At 51.5% G+C, this 19,469-nt stretch overlaps 1 protein-coding gene across 1 annotated transcript in view; it reads left to right on the forward strand.

The window, feature by feature from the left end:
• The first annotated feature begins 508 nt into the window (after nucleotides 1-508).
• Galnt16 (polypeptide N-acetylgalactosaminyltransferase 16) overlaps nucleotides 509-19,469 on the forward strand; it is an 81,263-nt gene continuing 62,302 nt past the window's right edge. The window contains 1 exon segment of the mRNA NM_001100863.1: nucleotides 509-843. Within this exon segment, the coding sequence (NP_001094333.1) occupies nucleotides 667-843 (177 nt within the window). The 5' untranslated portion in view covers nucleotides 509-666.

The raw sequence follows: 19,469 nt of genomic DNA on the forward strand, positions 1-19,469 counted from the left end.
CCTGTTTAAAGTCAAGACTCTGCCAGCTCGCCAGCCGTGCCCCCTCCGCAGGACTCTCTGAACACACCTTGAACCCCCGTGCCAGAGCTCAGTTCACAGCTCCGCCCGGAACTGCAGCTACGCGACTCAGGCCAAGGCCAGGGGTCGCGCGTCTTCGCTGGTGACTCAGGGCCGCTCGGCTGTGGGGTAGGTGTGGGTGGAGAGAGAGAGACCAGGGCCGCGCGGGGGCAGCGAGATAGCTGAGCGTTGGGAGCAGAGACCAGCTCTGGCCCATCGCCATTCCGCCCGGCGTCTGTCTCACCGAGACCCGGGATGCGGGTGGAAGGCCCGCGCTACTTCCCAGCAGGCGCGCTCTTTAGCCGGTGCGCGGCGGCCCCGCTTGCCCGCGGCGTCTGGAGCACAGAGCCAGCTAGGCGCGCGAATGAATGAGCGCCCGGGGCCGCGCGCTCTCGGGGCTGAAGGGCATTAGGACCGTGTGGATCTTCTGCGCTCCTGTCTCTTCCTATCACCCCCCCCCACCACCACCACCACCTCTCTTTTTTCTGCTCTGCAGGACTGAGCAGCCGGGCGTAAGCGATAACAAACGGCTGGGACAGCAAGCTCCACTGCCCCGGCTCTGAGAGCACGCCGGCCCCGGGCCCCACGCGGGGCGCCCGTCCGCCCACCATGAGGAAGATCCGCGCCAATGCCATCGCCATCCTGACCGTAGCCTGGATCCTGGGCACTTTCTACTACTTATGGCAGGACAACCGAGCCCATGCAGCATCCTCCGGCGGCCGCGGCGCGCAGAGGGCCGGAGGCAGACCGGAGCAGCTCCGCGAGGACCGCACCATTCCGCTCATTGTGAGTACGCTCTGCGCACCCGGTGAGCGGCCGGCCGGGGAGCCTCGGCGCGCGTCCTGCCCCTCGCTGTTAGCGGAGGTTCGCGGGGCCCGGCCGGGGGCTACGTGCCCCGAGCGCCGTTCAGGCTTTGTATATGTTGGAGAATTCCTGCTCGTTGTTATGGCAACCTGTGCTGGCCCGGAGGGGCCAGGGTGCTTGGATGCAGGGAGGGTGACAGCATGTGGGGGGCAGGGAGAAAGTGCTGCAAGTTTGGTGGGCCCGGCGTGCGCGCGCGACTAGGAACGTGGCGGCTCTCGCGGCCCCGCGCCGCCGGGATTGGGGACTAGGGGGCTGCGGGCTTCTCGCCATCCCCAGAAGGCGGCTGGCCCTGGAGTGCAGCGAGCGGTTGGTGGGAGCAGAGCTCAGCAAGAGCGCGTAGGTGGCGGTGCGCACCAGGTCTCCAGCCTCTGGAGTAAAGGACGCCGGGCGGCGGCGTGGGTAGGGAAGGGTCGCTGAGCGCTGCCCTTGGCTTAGCGCCATCACATCAACTTGGACCAGTTTCTTCGGCTTGATCCCTCCCTTCCCCAGAGGTGTTTTCTGGCTCCCCAGGGGTGGGAAAAAGCTTGCCTCGTAAGCGCTCTTCGCCTCCAACACTAGGGTCTGCAGTTGAAAAAGACTGTGTCTGCGTCTGGGCTGGGCAATTCTCTCTCATGAGATCACCCTCCTGACATCTGAGCGAGTCGGAGAAACAAAAGCGGTGTTAGCACTCCAGGAGCTCCAGGAGAACTGGGGCGAGGGCTTGGGGGGCGGACTAAGATGCACAGTAGACCCTGGAGGGGGCAAGCTGAGCCTGTAGAGGGCGTCCTGTCTACACTTTCGCCTGGTCAGCTGATGAGGGCTTCGTGTGGCCCGGCCCAGCACCTGTTGAGGAAAGAGACTAGGGGACCCTTTGAGAGAACGCTAGGATGGGAGCATTCTTCCGAGATGGTGTGATTCTGGCCCAGAAAGATCTGAACCTAAGGGAAGAAGGGACAGGACCTCCTCCCATAGGTGCAAGGTCAGGAGTGCTGACACCTGTATCCAGTAGAATACAGGGTATTTGTAGTGAAAGCCAAGAGCATGAGGATGGTTCTCTAGATGCCCTCTCACAGCTCCATCCTGCCCAGATTCTCTCACATCACCTGTTTGTAAAGAAGTAAAAACTCACCTATGGTAATCAGTTTCTGGGCCTGGAGAGAGAAGACCTTAGGCCCTAAGGTTTGTGTTTTAATCTAGATTCCAAGTTGTGGTGCATCACTACAAACGTGCTTAGGAGGGCCGTTGTCCTGTACTTAGGACATGGCTTCCAAAGCACTTGTCAATGTCTGAACAGAATGGAGGAAAAAAAAAAAAAAAAACCCTGTACACTATGGCACTGGGGCTATTTGGACTGACAAGTCAGAGGGAGAACAGCACAAACCTTCGTGGTTCTAGACTCCAGTGAGTTCCCACGCTGTAAGTCTCTGCTGCTCTATTCTTAGTCCCGGGTCAGTCCAGCCCCAGTGTCAGGGACCACAGCCTAAGGCCAGCATGATAGAGGTGAGGCCAGCTGATCGGGCTCCCCATCCTGATGACCTGCTGGGTGCCCTTCATCTAGGAGAGGAGGGTGCTGTGGGTGGGTAGGTGGGAGAAGATGGCAGAGACCACAGACAGGTTTCCATAGCCTCTGATCCGGAAGCCTGAACCCTGACTTTGGTTGGGACACCTATCGCCTGTGCCTCTCAGATGAGAGCCTCGGGATGGGGCGTGTGTTGTACTGGGGACTGTTGGTGGGACACAGCACAAGTTTTGAGGGAGGAGATTTAGAAGTTATGGGCGTGTGGCCCTGATGAACACTTCCCTGCCCCCCACCCCCATTCCTGCAGGTGTTGACTGGTTGCTGGAGAGCTGCCAAGACTGGAAACTCAGTGTAGGGTGTGCAGGGGGATTAGGGAGATAACTGGGAGCCAGGAAGAAAAGCGAGGATGAGTCTCGCTGGATGGAGCTGACTGGCAGAACCTTCCCTTACCACTTGGGTACACAGCCAGATCACCCTGTGTTCTTAGGCTTTAGCCTGGGATGGCTCTGCTGCCAGTATCTGGCCTGTCTGCAGGCTGCCCTTGATGTTGCTTTGCCTCGAGTTCCTGTGCTGAGTAATTTGCTTCCACGTTGCTCTCCGATGTGTAGAAGCTGTGCATGCAGGGTCCATGCTGGATGCTCTCTGCATTCCCACATCGATGCACGCGGCAAGAGTCAATTGGTACCTCTTAGATAGAGGAGTGCAGCGGGATTTTGCTCGCTAGGAGCAGTGCACAGTTCCAGCTCCAGTTCCCCTTATCACTTACCCACAGCTCTAACCTGTCCTCAGTAGAAAGGTAAGGCAACATGGTCATCCTCAGGAGGTGGATGCTTGGTTCAGCATAAAAGGAGGCAGGTACCACTGTTGATTTCTCTCTAAAAGTTTTGATAACTCCTCACTGTCGGCCATTTCCAAACATCTCCATTGAGTTGGGCCATAATTTCAGATTCTTAGAGAATGAGGTGGCCAGCCCTGCTGTCAGAGGCTGAGCAAATTCAGACAGGCATCATTGTTACTCCCCCAGGGAACCAGAGAGCTCAAACCAGAAAGGGAGGGGTCCGTGTGAGCATCTGGTCCTGGAGGCACTCTGCCCTCGCCCTGTTGTCTGGCCTGTTCAAAGCCAGCCAAGTTGCTTCTGGACCTCCGGGAGCTTGTTTGGCATTGTGGGGTGTCGGCATGGCAACCCTATGGCCAAATTTCTCAGAGAGGCCCTGAGTCTGCCCTACTCTCAGCCTGTGTGTCACAGATTCTGATGTGAAGATTTGGTCTTGGAATCTGGATTCAAGGGAGAAGCTGACTCTGTTCACTGCCTCGCTGCTGCACTGCTGGGCAAGGCAGCGTATTTGGAAATATCCCCCTTGAATCCACACTGATCGCTCTAGCAGAGGATGCCAGCTGATGCAGGGTGCACAGTAACCAGGGCTGGAGTATGGGGTTGGTTGGTTCTGGTTTCAAGTTTTCTATATGCTAATTCTCTTACCAGGCATGAGTAAGAGGCCAGAGTCTTACATGGAATTTCACTTTACATTATTTGAAAACAAAACAAAACTATTTTGGGTGTTTTCAGTAGGGACATACTCAATTAAGATAACCATTTCCTGTCTAAACACATGAAAGGTTTAGGCATGAATTTTCTGAACTGGAACTGCTCCCTCCTCCCTCTTTCCCTCCCTCCTCCCTCTTTCCCTCCCTCCTCTCTCCCACCTCTCCCTTTCTCCCTCTCTCCCTTCCCCTCTCCCTCTCTCCCTCCTTTCTCCCTCTCTCCCTCCTTTCTCCCTCTCTCCCTCCTTTCTCCCTCTCTCCCTCCCCCTCCCTCTCTCTCTACTCCCTCTCTTCCTCCCTCTCTCCCCCTTCCCTCTCTCTCTTCCTCCCTCCCCCTTTCCCTCCATCTCTCCCTCCCCCTCCCTCCCTCCATCTCTCCCTTTCTTTTTGTTCATTTGTTCTTTGAGACAGAAAAGCCCAGGCTGGCCTTAAACTCAAGATCTTCCTGCCTCAGCCCCCTGACTTTTAGGATAAGCATGTCCACACCTGGCCTGCTCTTATCCTAAAGTGAAGAGGAAGCTGACTAACCAAGGACAAGAGACCTCCTGCAGACCTTCGTTAGTCTTTGTTCTCTTTGGTTAAATAATTGGCCAGGTAGATTTCTGGAAGGGAGAAAATAGCTTTGGGAGTTCTTTAGGTGCTGTGAGGACACAGTGTAGGCACATCTGACCTCCAGAGCTATAGGGTCTTGTAGTGACCCTTTAGGTCTTTCAGGGAACTTCACTATAGATGGGGACACTGACAGCGCCTTTTCTAGGACTGTTCTCTGAGAACTAAGGTTCCATTGCAGTTGAATGGATTTGTGTTTTATTTATGTGTGCATTTTGGAGCTGCGGGAATATGATTTGCCTAAATGATGGAAAATGATTTTGTATTTAATTTGTTGAGGTGCCACATGTGAGAAAGAGGTTAGGGAGAGAAAAACAGGAATACCCACAATTCCCTTTCCCAACATGTTCAGATGTAAAGTATTCGCAGGCAGGGCTGGGGGTGGGGGAGAGGGTCTATTCCTGGGCTCAGAGGCACCCAAGCTGAGGGGAGTTCTCACAGAGATGCCAGGGAGGCCCAGGGGCACAGGATCCATCTTAAGGGGTTGCTCACTTTCCCAGCAACCCCTTTATTTCTGTGCTGTAACAGCAGCCCCCACCAGCCAGTAATCCCCTGCTCCATGCTGGGAGGTCTGAGGGACTTGGCTTCCTTCTGTGGTGGTTGTCTTCAGTTCAGCAAACAGAGGAAGCTCTGAGGTGGAAAAAAATACCATTTAAGGTGGACATGGAGGGGGCACAGGGCAAGACTGGCTAAGCCGCCCAGGGGGCTGTCATGCTATAATGGAAGAAACCACCTTGAGGTCAGAGAGGAGCCTCTAACTGAGGATAGTTAGAAGATTGGAGATTTGTGCCTGGCCTGCTTCTTCAGGGAACCCAGAACACCTCCCAATAAGCAGCAGAGCGAAGTCACAGGAGAACAGACTCAAGCCTTTCAGAAACGAACAGGGGCAACCCGCTTTCAGGTGGGGTCAATTAATGACCTCCGGGGCATTAAATTTGATTCACTTAGACATCGGGCTTGCTCTGGACAGTCTCATACTGTGCTCAGCCTCTCCGGAGAACTATCTCAGGCCACTTAGTCCAGCCTCTGTAGTGGCTGCCTGCTCTGTGTTACATTGATGGCGGTCACACTCGTTTGATACTTCTGACACTGGACAAGTATTTCCCAAACTTTAGATCAGCATTTCCTCCCTCACACAAGCCCTGGGAGCTGTGTATCGACATTATTTGCAAATTAACACAGGAGAAAACCAAGGCTTATCCATGGTCCGACCCGTGAGTGCCTCCAGTATGGGGTGGGTGTTTAAGACTCTAGATCTGCTGAGCTGTTTTTTCCCAAGCGAGATCCTGATTGGCTTTCCCGCCTCCCTTCTCTTCAGGTTCCACACTTGTGCATTCACTCTCACGAGTCAAAATACCGGGGGATGGGGGTGGGGGGTGGGGATTGCATCTGTACTGAGCATGCGCAGTCTTACCACCCCACGTCCACCCGGTATTTTGTAAATGATTCTCTAGAAGCACTATTCACATTTACCTTGTAGTCCCTGTGTAAGAATCCGGACACCGAACTGGGGGCGGGATGGTGTGGCTCAGTGGTTAGGAGTATGTACTGCTCCTCCGGGGGAACCAAGTTCGCTTTCTAGCACCTGTGTTGGTCATCTCACAACTACTTATGACCCCGACTCCAGCTCCAGAGACCTTCTCTGACCTCCGTGGGCGCTACACCCAAACTGCACAAACCCACACTCAGAGACACACACAGATGCATATAATCAAAAATAAAAATATGAAAAAGAAACCAGACATAAGAGGTTGGGGATTTAGCTCAGTGGTAGAGCGCTTGCCTAGGAAGCGCAAAGCCCTGGGTTCGGTCCCCAGCTCCGGAAAAATAAAGAACCAAAAAAAAAAAGAAACCAGACATAATATAAGTCATCCAAAAGCTTGGCCATTTTGTTTTATTTTTGAGACATTCTCTTCTTCTGTAGCCTAGGCTGACCTGGAACTCACAGAAATCCTCTTGCTTCAGCCTCCCTGAGGGCTGGGATTGCATACCCAGTGTAGTTTCCTAATTTATATAAGAAATTTGAGCACCACTGAATTTGGGCTCTTTGATAGACTGATGAGAGAAGATCAGCCCCCGGATGGAAATAGAGGCTAGCTATTGAAATCATGGGTGTGGAGGATGGTGCGTGTGTGTGTGTGTGTGTGTGTGTGTGTGAGAGAGAGAGAGAGAGAGAGAGAGAGAGAGAGAGAGAGAGAGCGCACTTGCTCACATGCAGGATTTGAAGCTCAGTTCTGCTTCACAGTTTGTCTCCTTGCCACCTAGAGGTGGTTCTAGAACCACCTCCCTTTGGAGACTGGGGTCCAGGGACTAGAACAAGCCACTGGGTGCCGTTACAGAGAAAGAGAGAGATTTCTTTGCAGCAGCAGGAAAGGTTTCCTTGCAGAACCAGTCTGCTTTAGAATAGTTCAAGGCCCGCCAGGGTGTCTCTCCACAGGCTCAAGTCAGCAGATAAATGCTTCCAATAGCAGCAGGTAGGGGAGAGAAAAAAAAGACTCACTCTCGTGAAATAGGGTCCAATTATTGCACAGCAGGAGACCTGGCTCCCTGAGAGGCAGGGCTGGCCCAGCAATCGAGGTTGGGAGGAGGAGGGTGAATGAAGGAACCTCCAGCTGCTGTCTGTTCCTTCAGAGCAGCCCGGTGGGGGTTATGGGGGCGGGGGTTGGGAGGTCTGCTGGTCCCTGGAGATGCTGAATAGCCAGGGGGTGGGGCTTCAGCAAAAGTCCTGCCCTCAGACGTTAGTGCATCCTTTGGTGCTTTTGCCTGGCGGAGTTTCTCGATACCCACTTCTGCTTCCTGATGCAACCAGGGTACCACTGGCAAATTGCATGTCTTGGCCTTTACTTTCTAGGGCTATGTTGGGCTGGCAACGCCCTCTGAACCCTGGCTTATAGAAGGGGCTGCAGCCCAGGCCTGCCTGTGTCCTTACCTTCCAGGTTTCAGCCACATCCAAGGACTTTGCTGAATATCCAGGGATGGTTAGGAGATTGGGGGTCCTTTGGATAAGTGGATGAACAGAAGAACCTTGGTGTCTCTCTCTCTCTCTCTCTCTCTCTCTCTCTCTCTCTCTCTCTCTGTGTGTGTGTGTGTGTGTGTGTATGTGTGTGTGTGTGTATGTGTGTGTGTGTGTGTGTGTGTGTGTGTGTGTGTGTGTGTGTTTAATGCTATACATAAGGCTCTTTGGCATGGAAGAAAGGCAGCTCCAGGAAAAGACGCTTCCTGCTGTTTCAATGTGGCTCCCCAAAAGTCAAAAACAAACCTTGTTACAGAGAGCTTAGAGAGGGGTGACAAGTCTTGGTGTGCTCACAGTTGTGGGACCTGCCATCCCAGGCTCCTTGAGGGCCTTGCAGGGGCTACTGGTCCAGGACAGAAACTGAGCCTGGTCTTTGAGAAGGTGGTGTATGGGGTGGGGGTGTAGAAAGGGAATGAGTCAATGTCCAGGAGCCACTGCAGGGGCCAGCCCTACAGCAGAGGCTCAGCCTCCAGTGAGTCACGTCTACTCTCTAGGTCAGGATCTAGGCCATCCCGCCCAGCTCAGGCTGCAAAAACAAGGGAGCCCTAGGCCAGGCCTCACAGTGCTTTTCTGAGGGAGAATAAGGCCAGAGCACAAGGCCTACAGAAAGCCATATGCTGGCAACCTTGACATCACAGGAGTCCAGCCTTCCCACTGACTGCCAGGGCTACACAGCCACTCCTGTTGAAGGTGTCTGAGTGTGTCTGGGATGGGCTTGTAGAAGTGTCTCTAGGTAGACTTAGATCTTGGAACAGCTCACAACCAGAAGCAACAAAGACCTGTACTCCGACGACTGATGGCAGAAGGCAGGCGTTCAATTGCCCTGAGGCCACAGCCCGGGAAGAAACATTGTTTGGAAAAATCAGTTAAGTCAGTCAGCAGCAGGTTGGTCATCTCTTGGCAATCTTGAGCTGCTCCTTGGTTACAAATACAGCAGAGCAGAGGAGGATCGACATTGGAATCCCCTGGAGCTGCAGACATCCTGGAAAGTGACAGATAACAGCAGGAGGCCAACCAGAAAGTTGCTGCTATTCAATGCACTCACTGGTCTGAATGCCAGATGCTTCACCTATTCACCGCCTCAGTTGTTCGCTGAGCACTTATTATGCTCCAAGATTGTTACAGGCATTAAGAAAACAGGCAGAGTCTCTGCTCTGGAGGAGCTTGGGTCCTGGGGTAGGGCAGACAATAAAGACATGAACATAATTTTTTAGATAGCAGCAAATATGTGAAAATGAAATTAAGCAGTATAAGAGGGCAGAAAGGGGGCGAACAGGGCCAAGAAGGGTCTCTTTGGAAAGCTGTCATTTGAGCAGAGGCCTGAACGGAAAGATATGTAGGGAGAGAGTGTTCCAGACAGCCAAGTGTAAGCCTCATCTCTGGAGGTTATAATGCCTGGGGTCCCTGGCTAGGGCAGTTGTGGTTAGGACGGCCTGTGGGGAAAGCAGCCAGAGGGAGAGGCCAGGTCCTTAGGCTCTGAGGGCCCTGGTAAAGACAGGCTCAGAGATACATTACTGAGTCTCCGAGAAGTGATAAATTATATTCAGCATGCAGGCTTGGTAAGTCAGGAAACTGTGTCATTCATTTCATTTTTCCAGCAAGATGATCAAATCTATTTGTAAGTGTTGTTTCTTAATGTTCTATGGCTTGGAACACTTTGTCCTTAGCATGTGGGATCAGTGAAACACTGCGTACAGTGTGTGGGCATGTGGGTGGCATATGTTTCAAGCGCATTGTACGTGTGTTTGTATGTGAGGTGACCTGTGTCTATGTCTTGGGGGGGGTGTCATGTGTTGTGTGTTATGTCTTGTGTGTTTGATACATGTGGTGTGGGCCTGGTGAGGGGGAAGGGAGGATGCTAGTGTCTGTAAATGGCACAGGAGAATGGAGCCCTTGTTGATGTACTGGACTGGGGGGAGATGGGAGGCCTGTCTCTACAGACTGCTTTCTGTGGACGGGAGAGTGCTGCGGCTGGGAATCTGATCAAGCCCTCCTTTGTTTCCTTGTTTGGTTGGTGGCATTCTCCTCAGGTACAGCCAGACTCTGGATTCCCTTTTTCTGGCAATGCAGGACCTTGGGATTCTTTCCTCTTTCTTTTACTGGAGACTCTGAGGTCTGGGGCTACCCCAAGATGGAGAGGTGGCACTTGTTCAGGGGCTGTTTTCAGTGTGGTAGGGGCTGCTGCATCCCTTGAAGTTCAAATGGCTTCCTTAGCAGCCAAGTGATGGGTGATGGGCTTCATGTGTTGCTGGCTGCCTGCAAGGCCTTCTCTTTGTGGGTCAGCTCACACAGGTCAGTTGCAGACCAGGGACAGTCAAAGGTGCCCTTTCCGAAGAAGCTTCACCGTTCTGGCTTCCTCTTCCTTTAATGCAGCTGGGGAGGGCTGGTGATGTCTGGGGCCTTCTGCAGCCTGAGCAGCCTGTGTTACTCTCCAACAGAGCCAAGCCAGTCACCTCTGGGGACAGGGGATGGGGAGCTGGTGTTTGTGTGTTGAAAAGTTTTGTTTGTTGGTTTATGTTTCCATCAAGGAAATTTGGGACTTGCTTCTTTGTGTAGAGCCATCTTTTATCCCTTCCTTTCTCTTTCTGGGATCCAGTTATGGGGCAGTGTCCCAGGGGTTGAGGGGTAGGGCTCAGTCTGAGGCTCATGGAGAAAAAGACCTTGTGATCAGTCAGTGATGTCTGTTGTGGTTTTGGTACAGCCAAAGAGCTTGGTTAGGACCAAGCACAGCACCAAAATAATTCACCAACCCAAGACAGCAGATAAAGAAGGAACCAAGCAACTAGGTAAAGCCCTTCCACTCCTGGAGGACAGTGTACAGCGGTGCGGTGAACTGTGAGGGATTTCCAAGAGAACACAAATGGCATCTTGGTACCACCTCAGGAGAATGTGAAAATCACCAGGGCTTTCCCCCAGATCACTAGAAGGAGATGATGGCTCATCCCTGGTGCACCCCAAGATTGACAGTCTTCTCTTTTTCATTTAGCTGAGAACACAGCATCTCCTGAATATCCCTTCCAAATGAGTAGAGTCCCTGAACCTCACCTGGACAGGGATCCATACCTGGGGTTCAGAGTGAAGTTGGAAGTGGGCCTGTTTGAAATCTCAGAGCCCAAGGGAAATGGAAGCCAACATTGGACAAGGGGAGTTGGGGGGACAAGAAATGGCCTAGACAGGGTCAACAGGCCTGGACAAGAATACTAGGAGGAGCCAACCCCCAAGGTCCTGAGAATCTTCACAAGGCCAGGAGTGAGCCTAACACTTCTGTGCTGGTGGGCAAAGCTGTCTTCAGGAGACCTACACACTCAACACTCGTCTAGACCTCACAGTCACCATGGGGCACCTGAGTCTCTCAGGCACTTAAAACGTAGCTACTGCAGCTAAGGAACTGAGTCTTCTGTTTTATTTCACTTTTATTGATTTAAACTTTAAAGCAGACACTGATTTTGGTTGTTGGAAAACTTATGGAAAATTTTAAAAGCATATCTATATGTGGAATCTACATTTTTAACTCTAATTTTTTTATGAACTCAAGACAGACTATTTTTAATGAAATCTTTGTATCTAAATTGAAACATACTATAAAAATATATATTGGATTTCAAAGATAACATCAGAAAAAGAAACTCAAATAACCTCACTAATTTTTTTTTCTGTATTGAAATGATACTGTTTGGAGTTATTGGGGTAAGATACACACACACACACACACACACACACACACACACACACACACACACACCAATTCAATCTTAGGAATTTGGCTTCTCAGTGCCAAATTCCTGGGACTTAACCCAAGGCCTTATGCATGCCAAGCACATGGCCTATCATAAAGTATCCCCAGACCCCTCTCTGCTATTAAAATTAATTTCACTTGTTCCTTTTTTAACCTCTTTAAAAAAAAATGGCTACTAGAGAAGATCGAATTGCATACGTGGTTGGTTTATGTCCTGCCTGTTCCCACTGGAAAGTTCTGGGGCTTGCATAGGTTCATGACACTCTTGGGCGGCCAGTTGTCTAAGGAGGGAAGTACATCAAGGGAAGGGCGTGGCCCGTGTCATAGCTCACGGTCACCACAGGATGAATCCTTTCTGGTCCAGCTGCTGCTGAGCCCTTGCTTCCTGTTCTCTGTCCTCATCCACGGTACAGCGCTCCTCTCAGCATGGCCCTAGCCCTCACACCATCATTAAAACCAGCCTTTCCTTTCAGTGTCTTTTTAGTTCTCACTGTGATGAAAATGGGTTTGCGGAAGGGGGAAGCTGTGGAGGCGGGAAGCCTTTTACTCCCCTGGTCTGCTGCCTTTGGCGGTCCGTCTCTGCCCTGTTAGCCAGAATGACAGATAGGCTTCGGCTGTAATTCTGTCTCAGACTCTGGAGCTGCGCTGAGGACTCTGAAGCAGAAGTCAAGCCAAATGGGAAAAGGGTTGACTGGCTGTGTCTGAAATGGACTTGAAAGGGGGCTGTTGAACATGGGCTCTGCGTGATCCAGTCTAGTGTTATGTGAGGTGGCCTTTATTGAGTGATCCATCTACACTTTACAGACTGGATATGCTTTAATACACTGACCAATGCCTTTATTTTATTTATGATTATGACTGTGTGTGCGTGGGGGGGGGGCGTGATTGCCACAGTACATATCTGGCAGTTGAAGGACTTTTCTTTTTTTTTTTCTTTTTTTTTTTTTTTTTTTTTCAGAGCTGGGGACCGAACCCAGGGCCTTGCGCTTGCTAGACAAGTGCTCTACCACTGAGCTAAATCCCCAACCCCAAAGGACAACTTTTGAGAGTCCGCTCCTACCACCATGGGTTCTGGGAATTGAACCCAGGTCATCAGGACATGGATTCCCAGGAGGGCAGAAACCTGCAAAGTGTGGAAAGAAAGGGGAAACTCCTCTGTTTTCTTCTTGCCCTCTTCTCTCTTACTTCCATGGCAACAGGTGCTGTGGATATAAGAACATTTGGGCTTCCTTAGGGTTCTGAGGAAGATGCAGCCCAGCAGAGTGGCTCTGAGCACAGACCCTGGAGGCAGGGGCTGGCATGGGCTCTAGCTATGCATCTTAAGCAGCTGTTTAAGCCTTCTGTGCCTCGGTTTTCTCACCTGCAGATTGGGGATGCTAGCAGGCCCTGCCTCAGTGTGCAGCTGTGTGATTAAGTGGGTTAGTTTATGTAAAGAGTCCAGAATTGTAAATTGTAGGCACTGTAAGAGCACTCCCGTACAAGCTATCGTAAGTTGTAATTTGTTAACTTGTGTGTCCATTATCTAATGTTGCTTACAAATCTCTCCCAGACGCTGAGGCTTCAGGCAATCATCAATCCATTAGTGTTTTTCTCGATTGGCTTCTGTGTTGGTGCTGGGATGCTAGGAGGTCGATGGGAGCTGCCGCTTTGAGAACAGCTGAGGAGGGACAGGGACAGAGCCAGTGTGCACCTGGTACACTGCTTTCAACCCTCCCAGCAGGCCTGTGACCTGCTTGTTCCCCATTTCTCAGAGAAGGAGCCTGAGTCAGAGATGGCTGGTTGTCTGCCAACAGAGTTTGGATTCAGCCAGAGTCCTCCGCTTCAAGCCTTCAGAGACACCTGCATATCAAGATGGCTGCCCTGTGATGTCATAACTCACAGGAGAGAACGAACCCTGTCTGTTAAAGTCAGGATGGGTGCAGGGCAGTGATTCATGGCACAAACGAAGGAATAGGGAGAAGGAGTGAACTTGGCAGGTGTTCAGGCTGCGGGGTGGTAAGCCTGGCAAGGTTGGCAGGACTTACGGACTGCAAGAAGGTGAGATGGCCAGAGCCCTGTTGCTGCCCAGCCTCTCCAAACATCCAGCCCCTGACCATGGCAGAGAAACTCTCTGTATCCCTTAAACCTCAGAACGATCCTCACAAAAGGAGCAGGCCTCCATCTGGGATGGGATACCACACAGAAGCGAAGCAACGGAAGCAGTTCAACACAGTAGAAGAGATGAGCTTTAAACCTCGCTGTTTCATGGTGGCACGTGCCAGCAATCCTAGCTTGGGGCGGAGAACCATGAAGATGAGAAATTCAAGGTCTTTCTCAGCGCTCTAGGGAGTTCAAGACCAGCCTGGGCTCTGTGAGACTCTGTCTCAAAAAGTAAATAAAAACTTCTCCTACTTGGGGGGGCGGGGCACACCTCAACTATAGAACAAGTTAAAATACTTAAAACCATTTCGTATATAGTTACCGGTGTGGACTAGGTTGGGGGGAGGCATGTGTGGGGTCGGTGGACCACTCAGTGGAAACGACCTTACCACTGTTATGTGAGCTTAGAACTTAGGTTGTGGGATCTGTAGAACAAGCACCACACGCACCCCTGAGCTGTCTCCACAGCCCTCTTTTTAGTTTTCTTGGAGGATCACTCTTCATTTTATTGTTTTTAGCAGATGAGGGGCCAAGGCAGCCTGTTTGTGCCGGTTCCTAGCAGGTGCACAATAAGCTTCCCTAGGCCAGATGCTCAGCTGTTGGGAGCTAGGCCGATCCAAGACTTTCCTTGGGCTCTGACGTACAGAGAAGGATATATGCAGGATGACCTGATCTCCTGGCCCTCCACTGAAGAACAGCCTGCTAATACAGGTCAGGTCACTAAGTAACTTTCCCAGGGTCCTAGAGTTGGTATGTGCAGATCAGGATTTGTACTCAGAAACCAACCTCAGGGTCAGAGTCCCTTCACCAGGCGGTACAAGCAACCAGAGAGAGTCAGATGTTGCCTTGTGAACTATCCCCATCCTCCCCTCCCCTTGACCAGAGGTTGAGAATATAGCAGAACCTCCTTCCATTCGCTGCAAGATGGGACGTGACTGTTGTGACTATTGAAAGGGGTAGACAGGGCTTTTCACTTTCCCGTGCCCTACACACACACACACACACACACACACACACACACACACACACACACACAAATAATAATAATAATAATAATAATAATAATAATAACAACAACAACAACAACAACAACAATAGTTTATAAATAAGGGAAAGGAGTGAACAGGCAGGGTTGGCCAACCTCACCACAGGTAGCCATTTTTTCCAATCCAGAGCCCAGATCTCTGCAGAATGCGGTCATCTGGCTGGCCCAGGTCTAACTCTTGTCAAAAGCCAAGAAGACTCTAGGAATAACAGTCTCTAGGACGTGTCACTCACAGCTCTTGGCTTCCCTAAGTCCTCACATCTCACCAGGTTTGTAGAAAGAATCTGTGATTGTCCCTGTGCCTCCTTTGTTCTTATGGGACCCTTTCGTGCAGCCACACTGGCATTGCTGGCCTTTCTGCTGCAGGAGTTCCCCAGGTGAAGTCCTTGTAGAGTCCTCAAAGGCAGAGGCCACAAGCCTGGTGTCTGTGTGGCTGGGTATGAAGATGGTTGGCTCGTAGGCTCAATGCAGGAAGAAGCCATTGCTCCTCTGACTGCTTGGACCAAGCAGGGCAGAGTGCTCCCCAGTGGTGTAGCTAGAAGTCTAACACAGTCTTCACAACTGCTCGGGGATGCTGGGCTCCTCTGGAGGGAGAAGGGCACCCACTCCTTACTTCTCATGAGCCCAGAAATTTTTTTCTTTTGGCTTTCTTGAATCTAATAATACTAAGAATACATAAGAAGCACACAAGCAGGAATTATTTTCAACTTCTCATTTTGTTGGCAGGAGAGCTGGATCAGAGAGGTGAAGTGACTTGCCCAAGGGCAAACAGCAATGTGCCAGGCAGCTGGCCAACCTGAGCCTGCCTTCCTGTCACCATATGTCTTTCTCTCAGGTCACATTGAGCTTGTGTTCCAATCTGAGATGGAACTCCAGCTTGAAAAGGACAAAGCTGCTTCCGAGTGAGAAATGCTAACCAGAGACCCTCAGCGCAGGCCCACCAGCCCTGAAGGGAGTTTCTCTATGTTGTCAGATCTGGGTGTTCAATGATATTCTGAGGACTCAGAGAAAGCCCCACTTAGCACCAGAGGTTCTGAATTCTCCTTGAATTCTCCAAGCCTGGCTCTAGGAAGCTAAAATATTTCCAAGGATTGATGAACTGCCGAGTCAGTGGGGCATTAATTGTGGGGCTGCCTCCAGCCCCTGGAGAGACCTGTCCACTGCTTCCCAACAGGATCCCAACAGCAGGGGAATGGCCTAAATGGCTGCCTGGTGACCAGATGGATGGGGCAGGGACTTCAGGAAGGAGTAGCCATTGTTCAAAAGAACACTGCAGAACAGTTCTGAATCCAGCCTCCAGGCTTCAGGCTCCCCGCTCTCCCCACACACTGCTACCTCTCTAAAAAGCCACAGTACATTTGCTCTGCATTAAAGTGCAACAGAAGCATTTGGAGCAGACTCAGCCCCAGCTACAGAGAAGCCTCTGATGCAATTGGTGGTAGGTGAATCTTAGCGGGGACACCACCCACCCCCAGACCCCTGCATGTGCTGTGTCCCCATGAGGAGTCTTCCTGCCAGGAACCCCAGCACAGTGTGTTCCCTGGGCTGGCTGGTGGCGTGGCCTTCATTCCTTTTGCATGGTGTGAATACCTAGCTGTGTGTGGGAGCAGGGCCCAGGCGTTCTTAGTTCACGTCTGCAATGACTCCGATATAAGTAGATGCAAGAGGACCCTGTGGCTTCACATCTCCGTGGACCAGAGGTGCTAGTAGAGTTTGGCCAACCAGAACACCACAGAGAGGACAACACTTGGTCTCTCTGGCATCAGTTTTTAAAAATCTCAACAGGTTTGGGTGTGGGAAGTTGATTCTTAGAGGACCACAGCTCAGATCAGCACATGCTGTCCTGTGGTTGTCATTTGGCTGGAAAAAGTGGCCAGAGGGACCTTCTGGCTTCCGTAGTGGTGGCTGACAGGTGACGTTAGCCTGGGGATACCCATCAGAATGCCAGTGCCGGCAGCATAGGGATGGCTCTAAGGCTTCCCTGCCCTCAGGAGGGTTCAGTTGCTCTCAGCTGTTTTTAATAACTGACTGAATGTGGGCACTTCCTTGATCAATCAGGGATCCAATGTACAATGGTTTGAAGATGGAAGCCAGATGTGCTGGCACACATCTGTAATTCTAGCTCTCAAGAGATGGGGGCAGAAAGGACTATGAGTGCAAGGTCCTCCTCACCTGCATCGTGAGCTCAAGGCCACCCTGGCTACAGGAGATCCTGTCCGAAGCCCACTAGACAGTTGATGCAGTAAAAGCACCAGACTTGACTACCTGAGTTCGGTCCCCAAGATCCATATGGTAAAGGGCGTGACTCCCACATGGGCACCTCCGTCTGCTGTTTGGAGACACCTGGAGCTTGCACTTTGACCTGCTGCACCTTGACCTGCACCTTTGCAGGTGGGCTCCTGGGAGGCAGTTGATCTTCCCTGAGTTCTGCACTCCCAGGAGAGGGACCCTTTGCCTCCCACCGTCCCGGATGGCTCTATGACAAATAGGAAGGACAGGAAGATAGCGGCCTCTGGATCTGTAATACTTAATCCAGGCTGCCCTCCACTGAACCAGCTCTGAGTCAGGCTCTAGAACCATCTGTTGGTGGGAGTTGGTGAGAGGCAAATACAAAAGGTACAGAAATTGTAAGGCTCTCCCTGACCCAAGATGCTTGCTGCAGACTTAATTAAGAGCGTAACCCTTGAAAGGAATTTCTAGGAGCTGGAGAGACGACTCAGTGGTCAAGAGCACTTCCAGAGGATCCAGGTTCAGCCCTCAGCATCTGTATAACGGCTCACGACTGTCTGTAACTCTGGATCTTGTGGATCTGACAACCTCTTCTGGTGTCCACAGGCACTGTGCACACTGATGGTGCACAGACAGACATCCAGGCAAAACACCCAAACACGGAAAACAAAATATCTACAAAAAGAAAAGGCAACTCCAGCCACTCCATCTGGCTCAAGAAAATTCCCTAATGCTGCAGCCCTGGGCTTACAGCAAAGCCTCAGCCGGAATGAAAATGGCCTGGGAAAAGCCCTAGCCCTTGACAGTGAGGCTGGAGACTGAAAATGCAATTTCAGCCCTCACTGAGAATTAAGCAATGGCTCCCCGCTTGGGTCCTTTGCCAGGTGACAGTACAACCCTGTTAGAGGGAGCTAACATCACTGAAGAAAGCCCTCATAGCATTTAGGACCCATATACTCCCTGTACACACCCATGGGGCCAGGGACATTGTGACCCATGGGCCAGGGAAGCATTAGAGCCTTGTGCACAGGAGGCTCTTAGATCTGCTGGTATGGGGACCCTCTTCACATCTACTCTCAACAACGGCAGTCTTCAGCCGAGAGCTAGCCCATGAGGGATATGCTTTTTAGAAGATGAATCTGAGTCTTTTTTTACTAGTGTTTCACATTTTACGTGAAGATTTTCTTTTTCTCTTTCTTTTTTTAGGGTCCTGTGTAGCACAGGCTGACCTTGAACTCTCTATGTAGCCAAAGATGACCTGGAACTTCTGATCCTCCTGCCTCCAGACTCTAGCTCTGCACCACTAGGCGTGGTTTCTTTGGTACTGGAGAGTGAGCCCTGGGCTTGGAGCATGGTAGATAAATACTTTACCAACCGATCCACGTACGTGCCCTACACAGGAACATTCGAAGTTGGCCTCCAAACCTGATGTCGCATCTCAACTGTGACCTTTCTGGATATCTATGGTGAGTGACCCAAGACAACCAGCTGTGTAGACACAACCCAGTGAGTCTAGGGTCTTCCCCCAGCTGATCTTATCTGGGTCAGACACACCTCAAGCTGCAGGTCTCTCTCCTGTACTTGCCAACCACCAAGCGAGAAGCTTAGGAGAGTGAGTGCTAGAGAGGACCAGCCTCGTCCTTGCTATGGAGGCTCAAGGTCATGCAGGACATGGATCAGACAGCCTTTCTCTTTCGCTAACTCCTGACACTCCCTTCATCTGGAAAGTAGGTATTGTGGTAGTGCATGCATTTGAGATGTGTGCATGAAGTTGCTTTACAAGCTGTCTGGGTTCTGCAAAAGCTGAAGAAGCGCCATGTTCTTCCTGTTGAGGGCTCCCTGAGTTTCTGTAATGGGCGTGATCTCATAGGCTCTGCTGGTTTGGGTGGGTGCCCCTGCTGGGCACACTCCTGGATCTGTCCTCACTGAAGACAAGAACTGCAAGTGGGAAAGGCGACCTGTGGGTGGCTTTGCCTCTGCCTCAAAAGACACTGGCTGGGTAGTGGTTGTCAGTTATGGAGGGTTCACTGTGTACTGAGGCATGCTAAGCCTTTTATACACAGGCTCTCCTCTTCTTCCCCCACACCTCTGTGGAGTAGTTGCTGGAGCACAGAGAGATTAAATAATCTACCCTGGCTCACACAGTACGTATGAGACAGAGCTGGGACACCCCACTCAAATCGTCTTATTTCTGAGCTAGTGTTTTAGTCCCAGTGACGCTTGTTCTGAGTCAAGATGAAAGCAGGTCTCCTGCAGTAGGTGCTGCTCCACTGGGCTCTGATGCTTCTGGGAGAAGAGACTAAGGCCGGTGAAGGTAGGGCAGGGGCTGGGGGTGCTATCCCAGATACCCTTAAGGGGAACCCCTGATTGCCTCTGGATTCATTCCCATTCCTGAAGACGGAGGACAGGCTCCCTCCATGCCTTTAACTGTGGCCTATGGCAGGTGTTTCTTTCTGCCTTATTCAGATAGCCCCCCTCCCAGTCTTAGCCCCCGAGTCTCCTCTGTTCTCTGGGGAGATGGAGAATGATGGGTCCTATATCTAATAACCCTTCTTATCCTAAACTCAGATCTGTGTGACTGAATGTCGCGTCCTCCTCTTGGCCAAGGGAGATGGGCTCTCTGGTGGAGAGTCAGGTCACCTCCCTCTGCAAAGTGCTCTGTTTTCTCGGTGAGAGGGGAATGAGCGAGAAGGCAATGCCACCCATTCACTGGGCCCTAAGTGTATCCCATAAACCT

Source organism: Rattus norvegicus, chromosome 6 (assembly GCF_021556685.1).
Source record: "Rattus norvegicus strain SHRSP/BbbUtx chromosome 6, alternate assembly SHRSP_T2T, whole genome shotgun sequence".
NCBI classification, from domain to species: domain Eukaryota; kingdom Metazoa; phylum Chordata; class Mammalia; order Rodentia; family Muridae; genus Rattus; species Rattus norvegicus.